The following is a 19,714-nucleotide window of genomic DNA, read 5'->3' on the forward strand; positions in this document are numbered from 1 at the left end:
AATGCTATTCACGCCTTTGAAAACAAACTTTTTTTCTTCATTTCTCTCAATGCGTATATACATCTCCATGGTAACAGACAACAATCAAACCCCATGTAGTCTGATTCTGCACTCCTACTTGTGTACAGATTAAAAGCTGATTTTCTCTGCATGATTGAACATTAAAGCTATGCCACTAATCGGCCCTATAGCAGGATACAAGAAGTCTGGCAATCAGCTTGCACATAGTCCATATGCTTTTCTCACCGAGTCTCAAAGCACAGGGAGTTGGTGGCTGTCATACAGGCGCACATCCCACCACCCACAAGGGTCAGTTGTTTGTATAGAAAGCCACTTTACCTATTTCAATATTTTTTGGTAGGGGAGGGGGAGAACATTCAAACTCCTTGCAGATATTGCCCTTGATCGGATTCAGACCCAGGATCCCAACGCAACAAAGCAACAGTGCTAACCACTGAGCCACCATGTTGCTTTGTATTCTGACACTATTTATGGTAGTCCCTTGTAACAGTTTAGGAGTGTGGCAGTAACATGTCGCCCCTGAAATTACCGTATATACCCGAGTATAAGCCGAGGCCCCTAATTTTACCACAAAAAAATGGAAAACTTATTGACTCGAGTATAAGCCTAGGGGGGGAAATGCAGCAGCTACTGGAAAATTTCAAAAATTAAAATGGTCGGAGTTTTTGGGTGCAGTAGGTGCTGGGAAAGGGATGTTTTGGTTGTCTGTCTGCCCCTTCCCTGAGCTTGAGGACTGTTTTATTTTTTTTTCTGCAGTGCTCCTATTAACCCCTTTCCGACAGAAGAGGAGAACTGCAGATACCCTATATTCAGTAGACCGGGCACTGTCAGACACAGGGATACCTAATGTGTTTGTGTTTCACAGTAATTTTCTACTTTTGTATGTATTCTAGGGAAAGGAGTGATTTAGAAATTTTATTTTTTTCAAAGCTTCTTTTTTCCACACTATTTTATGGGAGATTCTATACATTGATATTGCGGTTGGTCATAGACCCCCCCCCCCTTCCTTAAAAAAAATTAAAAAAAATATTTTTTATTTTTTTTTTGCTGACTCGAGTATAAGCCGAGGGGGGCTTTTTCAGCACAAAAACTGGGCTGAAAAATTCGGCATATACTCGAGTATATACGGTATTGTATTTACATTGCATTTGTCAAAATGGATACAAATAGCACATTTTGCCTGTGATGCCCTGGCACGTTAACACTGGCAGTGTGTGATCCTGCTCTATAGTGATAAATAAAAACAGGAAAAGCAGTTCATGGTACTGTATCATTCAGGAGGAATCATACCTGGGTTAATATAGTCATTACTTAGTCACATTATCCATACTAGGGTTCGCACACTCCCACAAGCACAACTTTTCTCTCCACTTATTTCAGCCAGAAACCTGGCACACCCCATTATAGCCTTTGGGGTCCACAGGTTAATGTGGGTAAACACTTTTTAAGCAGATAGGAAGGAATCTAAATGTTAGTGTGAACCTAGTGTAAGAACTGAACTAAAATACTATTTCCTTTTTACAGACACTTAATGTGTAAAAGTAACACCTACAAACCGTTACTGCTAGAGTAGTACTGTTTAAGAAGAATTAAAGGGAATGTCACCAGAAAGTAACCTATTTTTTAAGCCAAGTTTTTATGTTAAACATATTTCTTAAGAACATTGGGAGGTATTTTCCATGTCTCTACCTACCGTATATACTCGAGTATAAGCCGACCCGAATATAAGCCGACCCCCCTAATTTTACCACAAAAAACTGGGAAAACTTATTGACTCGAGTATAAGCCTAGGGGGAAATGCAGCAGCTACTGGAAAATTTCAAAAATTAAAATGGCCGAGTTTTTGGGTGCAGTAGTTGCTGGGAAAGGGGAGGGGGTGTTTTGGTTGTCTGTCTGCCCCTTCCCTGAGCTTGAGGACTGGGTTTTTTACCCCCACTTGGAATTCAGCCTGGCTGAATATAGGGGATCTGCAGTGCTCCTATTAACCCCTTCCCGACGGAATAGAAGCACTGCAGATCACCTATATTCAGTAGACCGGGCACTGTCAGACACAGGGATACCTAATGTGTTTGTGTTTCACAGTCATTTTCTACTTTGAGGGCAGGTTCACACCAGCGCCCAATCTCAGTTATGCAGGTTTCCGTTTCCTGCCCGAGAAACATTCATGGGTTTGAAAAGTGTCCGCCGGTGAGCGTCTTCTGCTCTCCGCATTGAAACCGTTTTTTTTTTTTTAGTCGGACATGCAGGACTTTGTGTCCAGTAAAAAACAAAAAACAAAACGGTTTCGCCATGGGCAGCAGAAGACGGCTCACCCACAGACACTGAATGTTGGTTTCTGTCTTCTGCTGACAGAAAACGGAAACCTGCATAACTGAGATCAGGTGCTGGTGTGAACCCGCTGTGAACTTTTATTTATTTTATATTATATTTTTTTTAAACTTTTTTTTAGCCCCCCTGGGGGACTTGAACCTGCAGTCATTTGATTGCAAGTTCCATAGACGGCAATACAAGTGTATTGCCGTCTATGGGAGATTCTCTACATTACTATTATGGCTGGTCATAGACCAGCCATAATAGTAATATAGCAATGACAGGCCTGTGAGCCTTCATTAGGCTCCCGGCTGTCGTCGGAACAGGTCGGCTACTGCGAGCTCGCTGCGCAGGAGCCGGCCTGCAACTTTAAAGGTATGGGGCCGGAGGGCACCGGCCCCGGGGGCTAATTTTGAACTAGGAGGAGGGAAGGCATCTCCGAAAGGCACCTCCGCTGTAACGCTTACAGCGGAGATGCCATAGCTTATGCCTACAATCAGAGATCACAGGCATAAGCTTCAGCATCTCTGCTGTAAGCATTACAGCGGAGGTGCTGGTTTCTATGGCGACCGCTCTGCAGAGCGGCGCCATTACGTTTACAGCCTGGCATCCCGACCCGCCATCCAGACACCGCGGCGGGTGCCGGGGCCCACAGCATCGCCACGCTCCTGCCAGGAGCGCGGCGATGCTGTACATTAAAATCTGCAGAAGTACTTACGGTACTTCTGCTAGCAGGGCAGGAAGCAGCCACACGCCGGGTGCGGGCCTGAGTTTACGTGGCTACGTCACCCGGCGTGTGATGGAGCGGTGGGGGGGCGGGGGGGCGGAGTCTGCTATCCTGGCCTGCTAGCAGAAAATTACCGTAATGACCCGAATATAAGCCGAGGAGCACTTTTTCAGCACAAAAACTGTGCTGAAAAACTCGGCTTATACTCGAGTATATACGGTATATTTAAATAAAAAGTACTGAATCTCGAAATTTTCACTCTAGCTACTAATCCTAACAATAGACTGTCCTATGCCAACTCTGTAATGGTATTCTTTGCTGTAGTCAACCCATTTAAAAACAAGACAAACAAGATTTCCATAACAAGATTTGTATAATTTTCCAATAAATTACATATTTTATTCATATTGTGTGGTATTTCCGTTTTTTTGGGCAAAATTACATAGTTATATTGAATTCCATGTGCATTTTATTCTTCATTAACCCCAATTTTTCGTTATATTGTCTTTAGCAGCAGGAACAACAAGATGAACTTCAGAAAGTGGGAGTGGGTCTATCAAAGGCTCACTAAAAGAGGTCCTTACACCACCTCCGACAAGTCCAGTTCTTTTATAGATGCCGCTTCATTGTTTCTGGCTCAGTTGGATTTTGTTTTCTCTAGCCCCCACCATTCCCGAGCAATCTATGCTGGTAGTTTTGGTGCCTGACATGCTATGTAGACTCTGTACTGTAAGGAGGGCGATGTCAGGCAGGAGCAGACAAGGGATGCGATTCTGAGCTCTGACACTGGCTGTCTCTGATTAGAGCTCTGAATCCCACCCCCTGCCTGACACCGCCCACATGACATTACAGAGCGTAAACAGCACATCAGGCAACAAAACTAACTGCGCTTGTTGTTCGGGAACAGTGGGGGCTAGAGAGAAAATGCCAACTGTGTTGGAATCCGTGGAGCAGAGACTTGAATTGATGGAGGTGGGGAAAGGTCCTCCTTAAGGCTGCTTATAGATACTGTGCCTTGGTTATGAAGAAAGACCCAGGAAGTCTAGATGACGGAGTGCCAAGCTAAATGGCCATGTTTGTGCTATGAATATTAATGAAAACTAGATAGAACAGGATGAAATATTAACAGGAGTGCAGGATGGACCTTGCATTTGTTCACACATTAACTTTGCTAGAAGCCACATGCTCATGAGAACTATGGGAATGGAGATCACCGGCAGACTTACACAGCACTACAAGCACTGGCAGAATAAAGACAAAAATTTGTTATGTGTTTTTCTCACAAACACTCAAAGCACAGGGAGCATTGTGGAGTAGGGGAGTGGTTGCCATACAAGCGTTCACCCCCAACACCCACAAGGTTCACTTGTTTCTTCGGGGAGTCAATTGACCTATCAGTGTATTTTTGACATGTGGGAGGAAACCGTGGTACCTGGAGGAAACCCATGTAAACAAGGGGAATCTACTTTAAAATGGAGCAACTCCTTTTTTCGAGCCAGAAATGTATTTAAAACTGTAATATAAAAAAAAAAATTTGAGGAGTCTTCATTAGTTGATACCTTTTTTAATGGCTAACTAAAAATAATGACATATCGCGAGCTTTCGGGACTACTAAAATTTTCCCTTCATCAGGCTGGTACTGTTTTAGTAGTCCCGAAAGCTCGCAATATGTTATCATTTTTAGTTTGCCATTAAAAAAGTTATCAACTACTGAAGACTCCTCAAAAAAATTTTTTATATTTCATATCCACTGGCTAACACGGTACAAAGATATTTTTCCTTATTCAAAGCTGTAGTCAGTTACTTGTAAGTCACAGCAGGGGGCGACAATGAGCAAAAGGAAAACTCACAGCAAAAAGAATGTGAAATCTGTGATAAAGTATCACAATCTATGTAATATTTTTATAAACCTGTTCATCTCATGCCACATATCTCTATACATGAAGTGCTGAAAACAATAGGTAAAGACAGACATGTATATCAATTGACAATTTAACAAAAGACAGTCGCTAACATCTTCACTACTAAAGGAAACAGGTCTATTCTAATCAAAACCATCTTGGAGAATACAAGTTATAGGAAAACTTATGACCTGGGTTTGATTTGGTATCAGAAGAGTTTTTGACAGAACATCTTTAAAAAAAATTTATGTAGTTGATAAAACTGCATTTGTAATAAATCAGACAGTGAGCAGGATTTGCTAGAGGAGAGGACAAGCAATGTAAGAGAGGAAAAGAGCAAGTATCCTTTTGTTCTTACCAGCAGAGACGAGGACAACTGCTGTAAACAAACTCATCTCCTCCTCACTAAGCTGCAGAGCACTAAGCTTCTCACTGAATTCAAAAACAGAGTTCAGCAGCTCCCCGGCTCCCATAGAGCGCAACTCATCCACACTGTACTTCTTCCCACTAAGAAAGGTTACAGTACGCTCCTTTGCGTCAAACAATGACGCAAACCGTACCATCAATACCTGGCAAAAGAAAAGAAAAAATGGTAACAAATGTCCAAAGTTTTTGATCATCAATGAACAAATTTACATAGTACGGGTTATTATTATTATATTGCTTACTTATACAGCACCAACATATTCTGCAGACATTTTACAGACTTTGTCAGTCACTGTCCCATATGGGGCTCACAATCTATGTTCCCTATCGGTATGTCTTTGGAGTGCGGGAGGAAACCCATGCAAACATGGAGAGAACATACAAACTCCTTGAAGATGTTATCCTTGTCAGGATTTCAACAGAGGACTCCAGCACTGTAAGACAACAGTACTAACCACTGATCCACCGTGCTACGGGTTTCATATATCCCAACATATTGGTGTAAATACATAAATAATGGATTCACAAGAAGCACTTTTTGGAAGAAAATGTTTTTGAGGTATCAGGTTCTTGTGAAATGAAATTGACTTGGTTTCAGAAATCAAATATCTGCAGTAACTAATCTTACTCTACTTAGAGATAATAATAGAATGGCTGTCCATACAACTTGGTTCTATTACACAGATTCACCAGTAACTAGGTGTGTCACATAATACATAAATATAGACAAAGTAAATGTGGTCATAATCAAATACTAACCTCAAATGTTCCAGCCTTCAGCAAGTTGACCTGATCATATTGGGAAAGGTCTTTAAATCCTGGAATGCGCTTAGCAAATTCTACAACCTCTTTAACAGCCGGAGTGAAACTCATAGAGAACTCCTCCCAGATCTGAGGTCCTGATTTATTGGGGTCCATGAATGGAGACATGCTCATTGGACAAACCTGCAAAATGTATAGAAAGGTTGGCTTAATGCGACATGGACAGACCCAATCATGTGACATTCAACATGTTGCCCAAAATTATCCTGCACATTCTAAATGTGCAGCACAGGCCTGAGGATTTGAGGTTTAGCCTGCTTAGGAAGAATGAAAATACTAGGAAGGTTGGATAGCAAACCAGTCAGGTAATTTCTAGGTGAGAGAAGGATATGACAGAGGGAACGGTGTTTAGCCCATCCACACCAACTGACTGACGGCTCTGTCTGTATACATGTACAAAGAAGTCTGTCAATGACTGTGTTGGGAATATATCAGGACTCTCACAGTCTCTTCTAGGAGTCCTGTCAGGATTTACTTTATTTATTTATTCAGAAATCATGCTCAAATCATGTACACCTTTATATCACAGATGTCAGCTTCTCGCTCTCTGTGAACTAACCCTATATATCATAGAGCGCAGTTTATGTCCATCTGTCATATCAACCTACATAACACAGAGCTCAGCTTCTCTCCCTCTACCATACAAGCCTGTATATCATAGAACTCGGCTTCTCTCCAGCTACCATATAAACCTGTATATCACAGAACTCAGCTTCTCTCCCTCTTCCATATAAACCTGTATATCACAGAACTCAGCTTCTCTCCCTCTACCATATCAACCTACATAACACAGAGCTCAGCTTCTCTCTCTCTTCCATATAAACCTGTATATCACAGAACTCGGCTTCTCTCCCACTACCATATAAACCTGTATATCATAGAACTCGGCTTCTCTCCCTCTACCATATAAACCTGTACATCACAGAACTCGGCTTCTCTCCCACTACCATATAAACCTGTATATCATAGAACTCGGTTTCTCTCCCTCTACCATATAAACCTGTAAATCATAGAACTCGGCTTCTCTCCCTCTACCATATAAACCTGTATATCACAGAACTCGGCTTCTCTCCCACTACCATATAACCCTATATATCAGAGCTCAGCTTCATTCCTTCTATCATATTCCTTCCCTCTAACTATATATCATATCACAGAGCTCAGCTTCTCTCCCTCTAACATATGTTGACCTCATGAAGACAGGCTAACTTTAGTAAGGTATCCAATTCAAAGCAATGTCATTTCGATAGATAAAAAAAATAATTTGGGGTGAATTTAAAAAATATAGATATACTACTGCTCGAAATGTATCAAATTATCTAAATGTGATTTAATGAAAAAAAACAAAAAACAAAAACAAACAAGCATTTGTACCAGATGCATTCTCCTTCCCCTATTGCATGGGTAGCCATTCATATGGTCGGCCTGAGATACATCAAACATGGCTCCTTTACTGCATCCTTTGTGGGAGAAACCATTGGAAATGCTTAGATTATGTTCATTGGAGTAAGAAACAGCATGGATGTTAGAATAAGCCGCAGTGTTCTGGTCTCGATATTGCCCATTTATGTAAATCTGGCCTTCTCCAGCAGGACAGCGAGCAGTGTGGAGACCATTATTGAAGTGGATATTGTTGCTTTTTGTAATGTGTTTTACATTATTCATTCGTTCTTCAATCTGGTGGTTTACTTCATTTTTTATTTCAGAAGGCTCCTGGTTATACATGAAAGTCTCTCTGTGAGCCCTAGTTACTGTACCAATAACATCTTCTTTGCTAACATCTGATGACAGAGGAGGAGGAGGAATAGAAGAAGGTACAGAAGGAGAGGGGCTTTTATCTGGGTAATTCTGACCACTGGCGTCCAACTTGTCTTGCACAGGAGGGAGCATGGGTGGCAAAAGTGAAGGTGAAGCTTGGTAATCTGGCATAGCTTCTTGGTGTCCTGAGCTACCAAACTGGCTGTTCATCATAGTCTTCATGGCAGTCTGCATTTCCAATAGCATTCTCTGCTTTTCACGTTTTGGAATACGACCAAAGCGAACAGCTGTCAAGGAGGAAGAAAATAAACACTGAAAAGAGGCAGAGAGAGAGAGACGTCTTCATTTGAATTACAATGCCTGATCAATTACATAAAATCGGCCTTCAAGCCTTCTGCTGTTGGTCCTCTCAAGGTTTTCATCTCTTTTGACAGCAAGAATATGCAGTAAGCCAAGCTATCCTTACCATCAAAACAACAGGAACCTTGGCAGAACTCGATGGATTCATGAAGTCAATTAAGTTCACCAGGCTACATAAGAATTTATCATACAACAGGTCTGCCAGGTCTATTATAAATGGAAGTCAGAATTCAGACGTGAATGTCACATAAAATCTGCTTATTGAAATTGTTTAGTCTTACCTTGCATATTTGCAAATACATTTGATGTTTATAGATGGTCTTTACTCACTAGAGCAATTGCAGAAATGTCAAACATGTTATACCTGGAAGCTTTATGGAAATTAATGCAAGACCCCCCCGATGTTGTGATCAGTAGGAGTCACAGCTGTTAGATCCCTACACATTTGCAAAATATTTCATATATTGTGGACAGGGGATAGATTTTATTCATGTCGTAACAGGTTTTTCAAAATGTTTTCAAAGGGGCTATAACATAAAAATTATTTATCCGCTATGTATAAAATTGCTGATCCGTTGCAGTTTGACCCCTGAGACTCCCCAGAGATCCTGAGAACAGAGGGTGTTTTATTCCCACTGAGAATGTAGCAGTGGATCGCCGCAATGGGAGCGCCGCAGGTACTTGCATGCTGTACCCCAGTTGTTACCAGCACTGTTATTCAAATAAATGGAGAGGGGGTATGTCTGCATCCACTGCAACAATAATAAGGAGTAAAACATTCCCTGTTCTCAGGGTCACTGGGGGTCTCAGCAGTTGGACCACCACAATCAGCAAGATAATAAATAATAGATAAATCCTTTTCCTAGTATAATCCCTTTTCAAGGAGGTGGTTAAGAGTTATGGAAACAGCTGAACACAGGAATTATATGCCGTTTCTGTAACTTCCAGAAGAGGTAAGCATGAATTACAGAAACAGTGTAGCTTTCTCCTGAAGCATGTATGGGATCCACGTGTTCCCATATTTACCATTCTTGTTAAAGATGGAAACATCCCCTTAGTGGAATGGCACAAAAATTTATATAAAGATAGGATAGGATCGGATCATGTCATCACAGTCCAACAACTGGTGCAACAACAGTGCAACTTCAGTGATTACATTTGGTTATCATAGGGCATTTTGATATGGGTAAAATATTTCTCAGAAAAACCTAATAAGTATTATGGCTGTGGAACCTGTAGCTGAAAGCCAAGGTAGATCTTCAGTTTACTGCTGCAGGTCTGCAACATCATAATACTTACATTCTTCTCTTCTGGACCTTCTGGGCTCGGGATGTCACTTCTAGGCTCTATTGCGCAGGCCAGGGCGATCAGCAGATGTCTAGAAGAGGAGTTGCGGCAGCCCAGAAGAAGTGACATCCCATGCTCAGAAGGTCCTGACCAGAAGACAGGCAAGTATGATGGGGTAGAGGGGAGTTGAGTTAGTGAGGAATGTCTACTAGTGGACATGTTAGCTAGGGAAACAGAGAGATGAGAGTGAGAAGGGGAGGAAGTGAGTGAGGTAGGTGGTGTGAGTCAGCTAAGAGTGAAGTCCAAGGCATCATTGTATTTATAAGAAAACACAGAACAGGAAAATGCCCAAGTAAACAAATGCAGAAGATGCCGGGATCTCACAGAGAAAGCCAGAAATCACTCAAAATACTGCTAGAGGTATTTGGTTGCACTTATCTATTAATAGCACTAACAGACCTTTTTTTAAAAAAAATATTTTTTTGCACGGGAAACCCTTTTAATCTCTCCTTCATTTCTATCACTTGTGTGGGAGAGTTAGTACACTCCCTATTGAAGACTTCAGCCAACTTTGATGTTATGTATTTGGGGGCCTTAAACAGTAACATTCAGTTCAGTAGTTTCATAAACTTCTAATTGTGGATACTAATTTCTTAACTGGTTTAATGGTGCAAAGTGTAAGGGTCTAATACTATATCATTTAAAGAGCACCTGTACGAGTACAAAATGCTAAATAATACACATAATTTAATTTGTGTTGTTCCCCTGATCAATTTCATGTTTTTCTTTTTTAAACCCATCCAACCATTGAAAAAATATATTTCCTCTGGAAAATTGTATATAAACTAGCTTTGCTTCTCCAAGTGAGCGGGAACCTTTGGATTTCTACAATAAACTAAAAAGGTTCCTGTCCACACAGACAATCAGAGCTAGTTGACATATAACCTTCCAGGGGCCATATCTTTTGAACGAGTCAACAGACTTTAAAAATAATAACACCAGCTCATTCAGAGGCACAGCGAGAATCAAATGACATCTGGCATTTAGCATTTTATACTTGGTGACAGATCCAATTTAAATCAGAGTTGCTATTGGTCTGGAAAAAGAATATTCAAATAAGTCCTCCTTGATGGAAAAAAGAAAACTTGCTCTAGTGCCATCTTTTGGAAGGTAGCATCATACACATCAATGTCTGGTTTTCAAAGAAACCTAGTAATATGATCTGGGATTAAAGCCAAACCACTAGGTTACAAGGCTTATTTGAAAACCAGCACTGATCTATTGGGAGGTACTTTCCAAAAGGAGATACTAAAGCAAGGTTTACTTTTTCCATCAAAGGGAACTTTTTTGCATATTCTTTTCTCCAGAATTCTTAGTAAAGCATGTATTGTTTGTAACATTCTTTTTTTTATATGTAGATTGTGAGCCCCATAAAGGGATCACAATGTACATTTTTTTTTCCCATCAGTATGTCTTTGTAGAATGGGAGGAAATCCATGCAAACACGGGGAGAACATACAAACTCCTTGCAGATGTTGTTCCTGGATACGAACCCAGGACTCCACCGCTGCAAGACTGCAGTGCTAACCACTGAGCCACTGTGTTGCCCCCATTTGTAACATTCTGCACACCTGAAAATGGCCTGCAAAGTCACTCACCTTAAAGGGATTTTCCCATGAACATAAACTAGTAGACAATTAAAAGTTAAACATTTTTGTAACCGGCCAAATATCAGATTACTGTCACATGACTATAATGAGCTGTACATTTGTATGTTCATCACATGACCATGGACTGTATATCACATCACCATGGACTGTATATCACATGACCATGAACTGTATATCACATGACCATGGACTGTATATCACTAGACCATGAACTGATTTTTATCCACTTGAAGTAAGCACAATGAATAACAGCAAGAAGAGATCTAGAAAACTGTGAACCTTAAATACAGAAAGAACATTAGAAAAATGTATAACTTTCATTATACAAACAATAATATTTGTATCTCAATATTGGTCTGAAATTTGACAACCCTTTAAAAAAAAAAAAAAAGACTGGACACTTAACACTTTATCTTTTATGTACATACCATCTCTTGACATGCCGACAGAGAGACACTTCTTGAAACGGCATTGCTGGCAGCGATTTCGGTTCATCCTCATGATAGAACAGCTCTCATTCTTGAGGCACTTTTTGTACTGGATGTTTTGTTGAATGCTTCTTCGAAAGAAACCCTAAAAGTGGAAAATCCATATATGAGTCAATCTGCTGTGCAAAACCCACAAAAACAACCGCTCCTCCCACATATCAGTATCTTATTACATACAGAAAAGGCTGGAGACAGGTCCTATCTTCAACCAGCACAAAGTATTCTGATTCTAGCGGAGGATTTGCTTATCAGGATTTGCTTATCAGGAATATTATATATATATATATATATATATATATATATATATATATATATATATATATATATATATATATATATCAGGGTGGATGAAACAATGCGGTCTACAAGTGAGACAGATAGTCTTAAACTTCGCCAGGTTTATCAAAGTGTCTAATGCTGTTTGATAAATCTGCTGCATTACTAGACAGTATAGTCTAACTTTCTACCTTCTATTAGTGAGCTTAGATTAGGAGAAAAAAGTGCCAATATTTTGGTGAATTTTTTATGCTCAGTGTCACAACTTAGAGCATGACCACTATCTGATAAGGCAGTCCCCCAGCTGGTGCATGTACTGTGTGTCTAAAACACTTGATAAATGTGGTGCAAGTAAAGATAGGGTGAGGCTGAGATCCCACATTGCAGAAAAGTTGCTTATTTTGCTGTGGTTTCATGAGCCACAGGCAGGTGTGGATTTAGCAGAATGGAGAAGTATAAGTATTTCCTTTGTATTTCCCATTCCTTTCGTAGATACTCCTGGGTTTCACTCAACAAACCGCATTAAAATCTTCCCCCCAAAAAAAAAAAAAAAAAAAGCAGCTTTTCCTCAATGTGAGGCATCGGCCTAAGGCTAAATCCCCACGCACTGAATTACTGCCCAAAAAAAACTGTGCAGAAAGAACCGAGTTTTCCTCTGTGAATTTTGTGTCTATTATACCTATACGGAAAACTCCAGCATTTCCATAGGTATATTTGACAATCTTTGGTTTTCGAAATTGCAGCATTTCCACTGTGTATTTTTTTTCTGCAATGTGTGGATGGGATAAGCAAGAATCCCAACCATTTTGCAGTTAATGTTAAACACTGAGTGTTAACAACATGAAGCTCCAGCATAAGGTTGAGGCCCCACGTTGTGGAAACACAGCTTTTTTTGTTGCAGATTCTGTTGTGGCTTTTTGAGCCAAAGCCAAGAATGGCTACAAATGGAATCGGAAATATATAGAAAGCTCTTATACTTCTAACTTCTGTTCAATCTAGTCCTGGTTTTGGCAGAAAAAACTGCAACAAAACCCGCAACAAAAAAAGCTGTTTCTGCAACGTGGGGCCTAAGCCTAAGGCCCCATGTTGCAAATTTTGTTGTGGTTTTTTGAGCCAAAGTCAGGAGTGGATTGAGCAAAAAGTAGAAGTATAAGAGCTTTCTATATATTTCCGATTCCATTTGTAGTCACTCTTGGCTTTAGCTAAGTCCAAGAACTTCCTATACAGTCCTATGAAAAAGTTTGGGCACCCCTATTAATCTTAATCATTTTTTGTTCTAAATATTTTGGTGTTTGCAACAGCCATTTCAGTTTGATATATCTAATAACTGATGGACACAGTAATATTTCAGGATTGAAATGAGGTTTATTGTACTAACAGAAAATGTGCAATATGCATTAAACCAAAATTTGACTGGTGCAAAAGTATGGGCACCCTTATCATTTTATTGATTTGAATTCCCCTAACTACTTTTTACTGACTTACTGAAGCACAAAATTGGTTTTGTAACCTCAGTGAGCTTTGAACTTCATAGCCAGATGTATCCAATCATAAGAAAAGGTATTTAAGGTGGCCAATTGCAAGTTGATCTCCTATTTGAATCTCCTCTGAAGAGTGGCATCATGGGCTACTCAAAACAACTCTCAAATGATCTGAAAACAAAGATTGTTCAACATAGTTGTTCAGGGGAAGGATACAAAACGTTGTCTCAGAGATTTAACCTGTCAGTTTCCACTGTGAGGAACATAGTAAGGAAATGGAAGACCACAGGGACAGTTCTTGTTAAGCCCAGAAGTGGCAGGCCAAGAAAAATATCAGAAAGGCAGAGAAGAATGGTGAGAACAGTCAAGGACAATCCACAGACCACCTCCAAAGCATCATCTTGCTGCAGATGGTGTCACTGTGCATCGGTCAACTATACAGTGCACTTTGCACAAATAGAAGCTGTATGGGAGAGTGATGAGAAAGAAGCCGTTTCTGCACGTACGCCACAAATAGAGTTGCCTGAGGTATGAAAAAGCACATTTGGACAAGGCAGCTTCATTTTGGAAACAAAAATTGAGTTGTTTGGTTATAAAAAAAGGCGTTATGCATGGCGTCCAAAAAGACAGCATTCCAAGAAAAACACATGCTACCCACTGTAAAATTTGGTGGAGGTTCCATCATGCTTTGGGGATGTGTGGCCAATGCCGGCATCGGGAATCTTGTTAAAGTTGAGAGTCGCATGGATTCCACTCAGTATCAGCAGATTCTTGAGAATAATGTTCAAGAATCAGTGACGAAGTTGAAGTTACGCTGGGGATGGATATTTCAGCAAGACAATGATCCAAAACACCGCTCCAAATCCTCAGGCATTCATGCAGAGGAACCATTACAATGTTCTGGAATGGCCATCCCAGTCCCCAGACCTGAATATCATTGAACATCTGTGGGATGATTTGAAGCGGGCTGTCCATGCTCGGCGACCATCAAACTGAACTGAACTTGAATTGTTTGTCCAAAATACCTTCATCCAGGATCCAGGAACTGATTAAAAGCTACAGGAAGCGACTAGAGGCTGTTATCTTTGCAAAAGGAGGATCTACTAAATATTAATGTCACTTTTCTGTTGAGGTGCCCATACTTTTGCACCGGTCAAATTTTGGTTTAATGCATATTGCACATTTTCTGTTAGTACAATAAACCTCATTTCAATCCTGAAATATTACTGTGTCCATCAGTTATTAGATATATCAAACTGAAATGGCTGCTGCAAACACCAAAATATTTAGAACTAAAAATGATTAAGATTAATAGGGGTGCCCAAACTTTTTCATAGGACTGTATATTTCCCATTCCTGATGTAGCCATTCTTGCCTTTGGTTCCAAAAACCGCAGCAAAATCTGCAACAAAAGAAGCTACGTTTCAGCAACATGGGCTAAAGGCTAAGGCCCCACATTGCGGAAATGCAGCTTTTTTTGTTGCAGATTATGTTGCGTTTTTTTAGAGCCAAAGCCAGGAGTAGATTGAGCAGAAAGTAGAAGTATAACCGCTCCTTATATATTTCCCATTCCTTTTGTAGCCATTCTTGGTTTTGGATCAAAAAACCGCAACAAAATCTGCAACAAAAAAAGCTGCGTTTCTGTAATGTGGGGCCTTAGCCTAAAGAAGTTTTTTGGTACATATTATGCCAGAATTCTGATGCATTTTGCTTAATAAATCTCCCCCATTATGTGTGTATACTATATACAACAGTATACACATAGGGAAAATATATACAGTAATAAAGCTACATACATGTTAAGAGAGGTTTAAGTTTTATGTCTTATATCAGTACAATTCTCCATATATACATAACTGATATTTAATCTGTTATTATTTTTAGTCTACGGATCTATTTACATGGACGAGTCCTTTCTTTTTTTTTTCCTCCTATGACATACGTGCCAGATGTCTGTCTAGCACAGATCCAGCATAAACTGCTGGATGAAAGAGTTCTGCAAGCTTGATTTTGTCACCTGGCAACAAAAACAAAAAAAAACAAAAAAACAGGACATCCAATTTAGTGAATGGGGTCCAATTGTGTCTGGTATTTTTGTGGTCTGCCTGGACTGCCCGGCGCATATGTGAACATTGCCCAAATGAAAATGTCAATGCAGAAATGTCAAGGCAAATGTGGACTAAGCCTAATGCTACGCTCATGTACACGTATTTGCATATGTACTTAACAGTTACAGTATGATTAACCAACCACACACAACATACACAATTCCTACAGCAGAGGTAATGGCACTTACCTTACAGCCTTCACAAGCATGGACTCCATAATGAAATCCAGACGCTACATCTCCACACACTTTACACAGGAGTATCATTCCGTTGAATTCTAAAAGAGTAAAACATCATCATGACTAACAATACTGACAAACCATTGTAATTCAATAAGTATATATCTATTCTGCATTGTATATAAGAGACACTCAGGAGACAATATTTTCCTAACCATATTGATGTTAAGAATAAAGAAACCACCAAACTGTACATGATTCTAACTCGCAGATTTTCATCAGCATTTCCTATTAACCACATGAGCACTATCTCAGTGACATATCAGAAGATGGTTTTAAGGTGACTGTGTCTATCCTTCTCGAATTCTTACATGGGCACAAATATGCTACACTTTGACAAACAAAAACAACTAGCATAAAATATAACTTTTATTTCGTCAGCTAAAATAACGTAGCCAGGGCTAATAAAAACAGACAAATATGTCAAAAGACATGATAAGGGTAACTCCTGATATACTCCTTTGTATGTGTCTCTACAACTTATTGACACAAGTGAAGTAAGATAATTTGTATTCAAATAAACAGGGACTTGCTGGATGTACATAGGGATCGGAGGTTTATTAGAGTTCCTATCTGATATGCACACATAGCGTTGAATACAGCCGCGCATAGGATGTATTAGAGCGGGCAAATACGCAAATGTGCTTTAGTGTCAATAAGCCAAAAAATTGGAGGGCTTTAATTTAGATATCAGAGCAGGGGAACGGGGGATAATTATCCTATAGAGTCAAGACAGTAGCTGGCCATTCATCTTGGGCTCAAAGACTATGTCCGTCTAGCATCTGTTGAAAACTTTGTTTACCATTCTTAATTATCTTACTTCACTTGTGTCAATAAGTTGTAGAGACACATACAAAGGAGTATATCAGGAGTTACCCTTATCATGTCTTTTGACATATTTGTCTGTTTTTATTAGCCCTGGCTACGTTATTTTAGCTGACGAAATAAAAGTTATATTTTGTGTGTCTATCCTTCTGTTAATATCTGCTAGTAGCCTTCAATATAAGGTTAAGAACAGAGTCTTTATATCAACCTCCAGATTCTCACTTGTAAAGAAGTTGTGTGAAACTAAATAAATGGCTTCTTTCTTCCAGGAACAGCGCCAATTCTGTCCATGGGCGGTGGGCGGTACTGCTGCTCCAGAAAGGAGCTGTTTTTTTAATCTCATAATACCCCCTTTAAGTGTATGTTCACATGGTGGAATTTAGCACAGAATTTGAAGCAGATTCCACCTTGAAGTCAGTACCAAGATTCACTCAAATTGCCTCCTATTATTTTCAAAGGGAGTCAGAGACTGAAGCTGTATGCTGTAAAAATAAGCATCCTGCTCAATCTTGTAGACTCATCCGGGGCTTATCGGTGCAGGAAAGCCATGATAAAAAACAAAGGAGTGGAAACAGAAAGGGGAAGAAGTCTACCTCAAATTCCTCATCCACTTCTGCTGTGTGAACATAACCCTAAAGGTTTCAACTAAAGTGCTATATACACAATGGCAGGTACATTCAAAGCGTATCAAAGTCTAGAATCAGTACTACAAGCAAGAATTCAGAATGTCTTACTAGTGTTGACTCCGGCCTGCCCTTTGGTTAGGATTGCTGCACTAGTGTAGGTTGTTTTTATGCACAGTGTGTCCACCTGCTGGTTCTTCTGAGATTCCTCTATTGCGGTGAGGGTCCCACTTGGAAGGTCACTTCTACCGGTACCATTCCCACTGCTTCCACCACTGCTTCCGCCGCTGCTCCCACCGCTGCTGCCCTCAGAGGCAGAGCTGCTGGGGGAGGATGGAAGAGAGGAGGATAAAGACTGGAAACTACTATTGGAGCTCTCGCTGTGGCAGGAGGAAGGGCTGGAGGCTGAGCTTGAGGAGCTGATGTAAGCAATAACACCACCTAGACGAGAAAAAAAGACATCGCCTGTTACTACATCTCAGACATGTCATGTGATGAAAATGATAGTATTTTTTTTAATCTATAATGTTACATTAGTGTAATACTATATACAGAAGACAAGGCTTGCATACAAATAATTATCATATATAACAATGTTATAATCTACATCTCAAAACAGAAATATAATCGGTTAAGAGGTATTCTCATCTTATAAAGTGAAGACATGATAGAGGACGCTTCAGTCAGCGAGAGCCATTGTTTTGGTGGCCAGTGCTGACCGGAGCGTGGATGTTGCGATGCCAGGAGCATGGCACCACTGCCTGTATGAAATGGGAGTGATGGTAAAAATGTGCATATGTGTAAGGTTAGCAAAAATCGAAAACAGAGTTTGATCTTGGAAGTGCTGCGACACTACATGTGATCTGCAATGTGCTGAATTACTGTTATTATTAACATAGTTGCCTACAGGGTAGGGCTGGACGATTAATCAAAAAATAGCCAAACATCAACCAAGATAACAGACATGATTTTGTTCATGATTTTGGTTGTTATAATATTTGTGAGATTCCACCTGCAGTTTCATTCAGACCAAACACATCAGAATTGCTTTTATTATACTCTGAGGTTTCTTCAGACCCACAAGTATAATGAGTGGAAGCCCAGAGGAGGTGGGAAAACATTAAAAAAAAAACTGTGTTACTTACCTCTCCTGGGCTCCAAAGTGACTCCCTGCTATCTTCTGACGGACAGGCCTGTGATTGGCCCTCAGCGGGCCCTGACATCAGTCAGAAGACAGCAGAGAATTGTGCCGGAGCCCAGAAGAGGTGAGTAGTTTTTTACGGTTGATCGCCTCCCATGCGCCTCTGCCTATTATACTCTGGTGTCCAAAGAAAAGAGAAGTTATTTCACTCCTTAATCTCACCAGAGACCAGATCCTGATGTGGAACACCAGGGAAAGTGTCTAAAAACAGATATATGAGGGATGGAGGCGCTATGTCACTCTCTCAGGTCAGGTAGGGCTGCTATCTTTGCAGGTGGTCACACAGCAGGGAGCAGGATACATGCTTGATGCACATGCAGGGTTGGCACCAAGGATTTGTGGGCCCAACTCCTTCCTGACATAATTTAATTCCTGTTCTGTGGCCCCACACGGTTTACATTATGTTCTCCATTGGATCCACATGTTATATAATGCTCCCCAGAACCCTCCCACTGTATAATGCTCCCAAGTGGCCCCACACCGTAAAAATTGCCCTCCCCCAATACCCCCAACCCGGTATAAAATACTCCCCAGAGTGCCCCCACAGTATAATGTTTCACAGTGTAAAGTATACTCCTTCCAGTGACTGAAAGCCTCCATCCACTCCATTAGTATGCACTGAATGCCAGTAATGACAAGGCCCCCCAGAGTAGACTTGCTTGGGGGACACATGGCACCACAGCACCCCTGTGTTTTTATATTAAATTGGGTAAAATTTAACTATTTTGTTATGTTAATATTTTTATTATGTTTTTTATATCTATTTTATTGCTCTAACAGTTTCTTCCCCTTCGGATACATTAAATAATCATTGAATTCTATATTCCCACCATTTTACCTAAGCTGGTGAGCAGGGTCATCGACAGGTCACTCCTTCCACACCTGGAAGCTTCTGAGGGGGCGTGTACCACTAAAGCTGATTGGCTGGCTGACTTGTTTAGGCGGGAATTTCAAATATAAATAGCCGGCCAGTCAGCTGTTAGTGGTCAGTCGGCGATCTTCGAGCAAGAAGCCCCTGCCCGCCCTCTCGATTGTTGTGCTATTTCAAATTTCTTCACGGTGTTTCTTGTAGGGGTATGTCTAACAGCTAATGCTGATAGGACTGTTTTTTATTATTTATTAATGAATTTATGATTAAATTTATGAATTATTTATTGATTAACAATAATACTTGGTTTACCTTAATAAACG

At 40.3% G+C, this 19,714-nt stretch overlaps 1 protein-coding gene across 1 annotated transcript in view; it reads right to left on the bottom strand.

The window, feature by feature from the left end:
• The window catches only part of NR1D2 (nuclear receptor subfamily 1 group D member 2), a 39,802-nt gene that overhangs the window by 11,222 nt on the left and 8,866 nt on the right, over nt 1-19,714 (bottom strand). The window contains exons 2-7 of the mRNA XM_075271343.1: nt 17,434-17,763; nt 15,824-15,912; nt 11,711-11,855; nt 7,582-8,252; nt 6,145-6,330; nt 5,318-5,528 (exon numbers count right to left, since the gene is read on the bottom strand). Of these exons, the coding sequence (XP_075127444.1) occupies nt 5,318-5,528; nt 6,145-6,330; nt 7,582-8,252; nt 11,711-11,855; nt 15,824-15,912; nt 17,434-17,763 (1,632 nt within the window). The remainder of the gene's footprint in view (nt 1-5,317; nt 5,529-6,144; nt 6,331-7,581; nt 8,253-11,710; nt 11,856-15,823; nt 15,913-17,433; nt 17,764-19,714) is intronic.

The sequence above is a fragment of the Leptodactylus fuscus genome, chromosome 4 (assembly GCF_031893055.1).
Source record: "Leptodactylus fuscus isolate aLepFus1 chromosome 4, aLepFus1.hap2, whole genome shotgun sequence".
Classification (NCBI taxonomy): Eukaryota; Metazoa; Chordata; class Amphibia; order Anura; family Leptodactylidae; genus Leptodactylus; species Leptodactylus fuscus.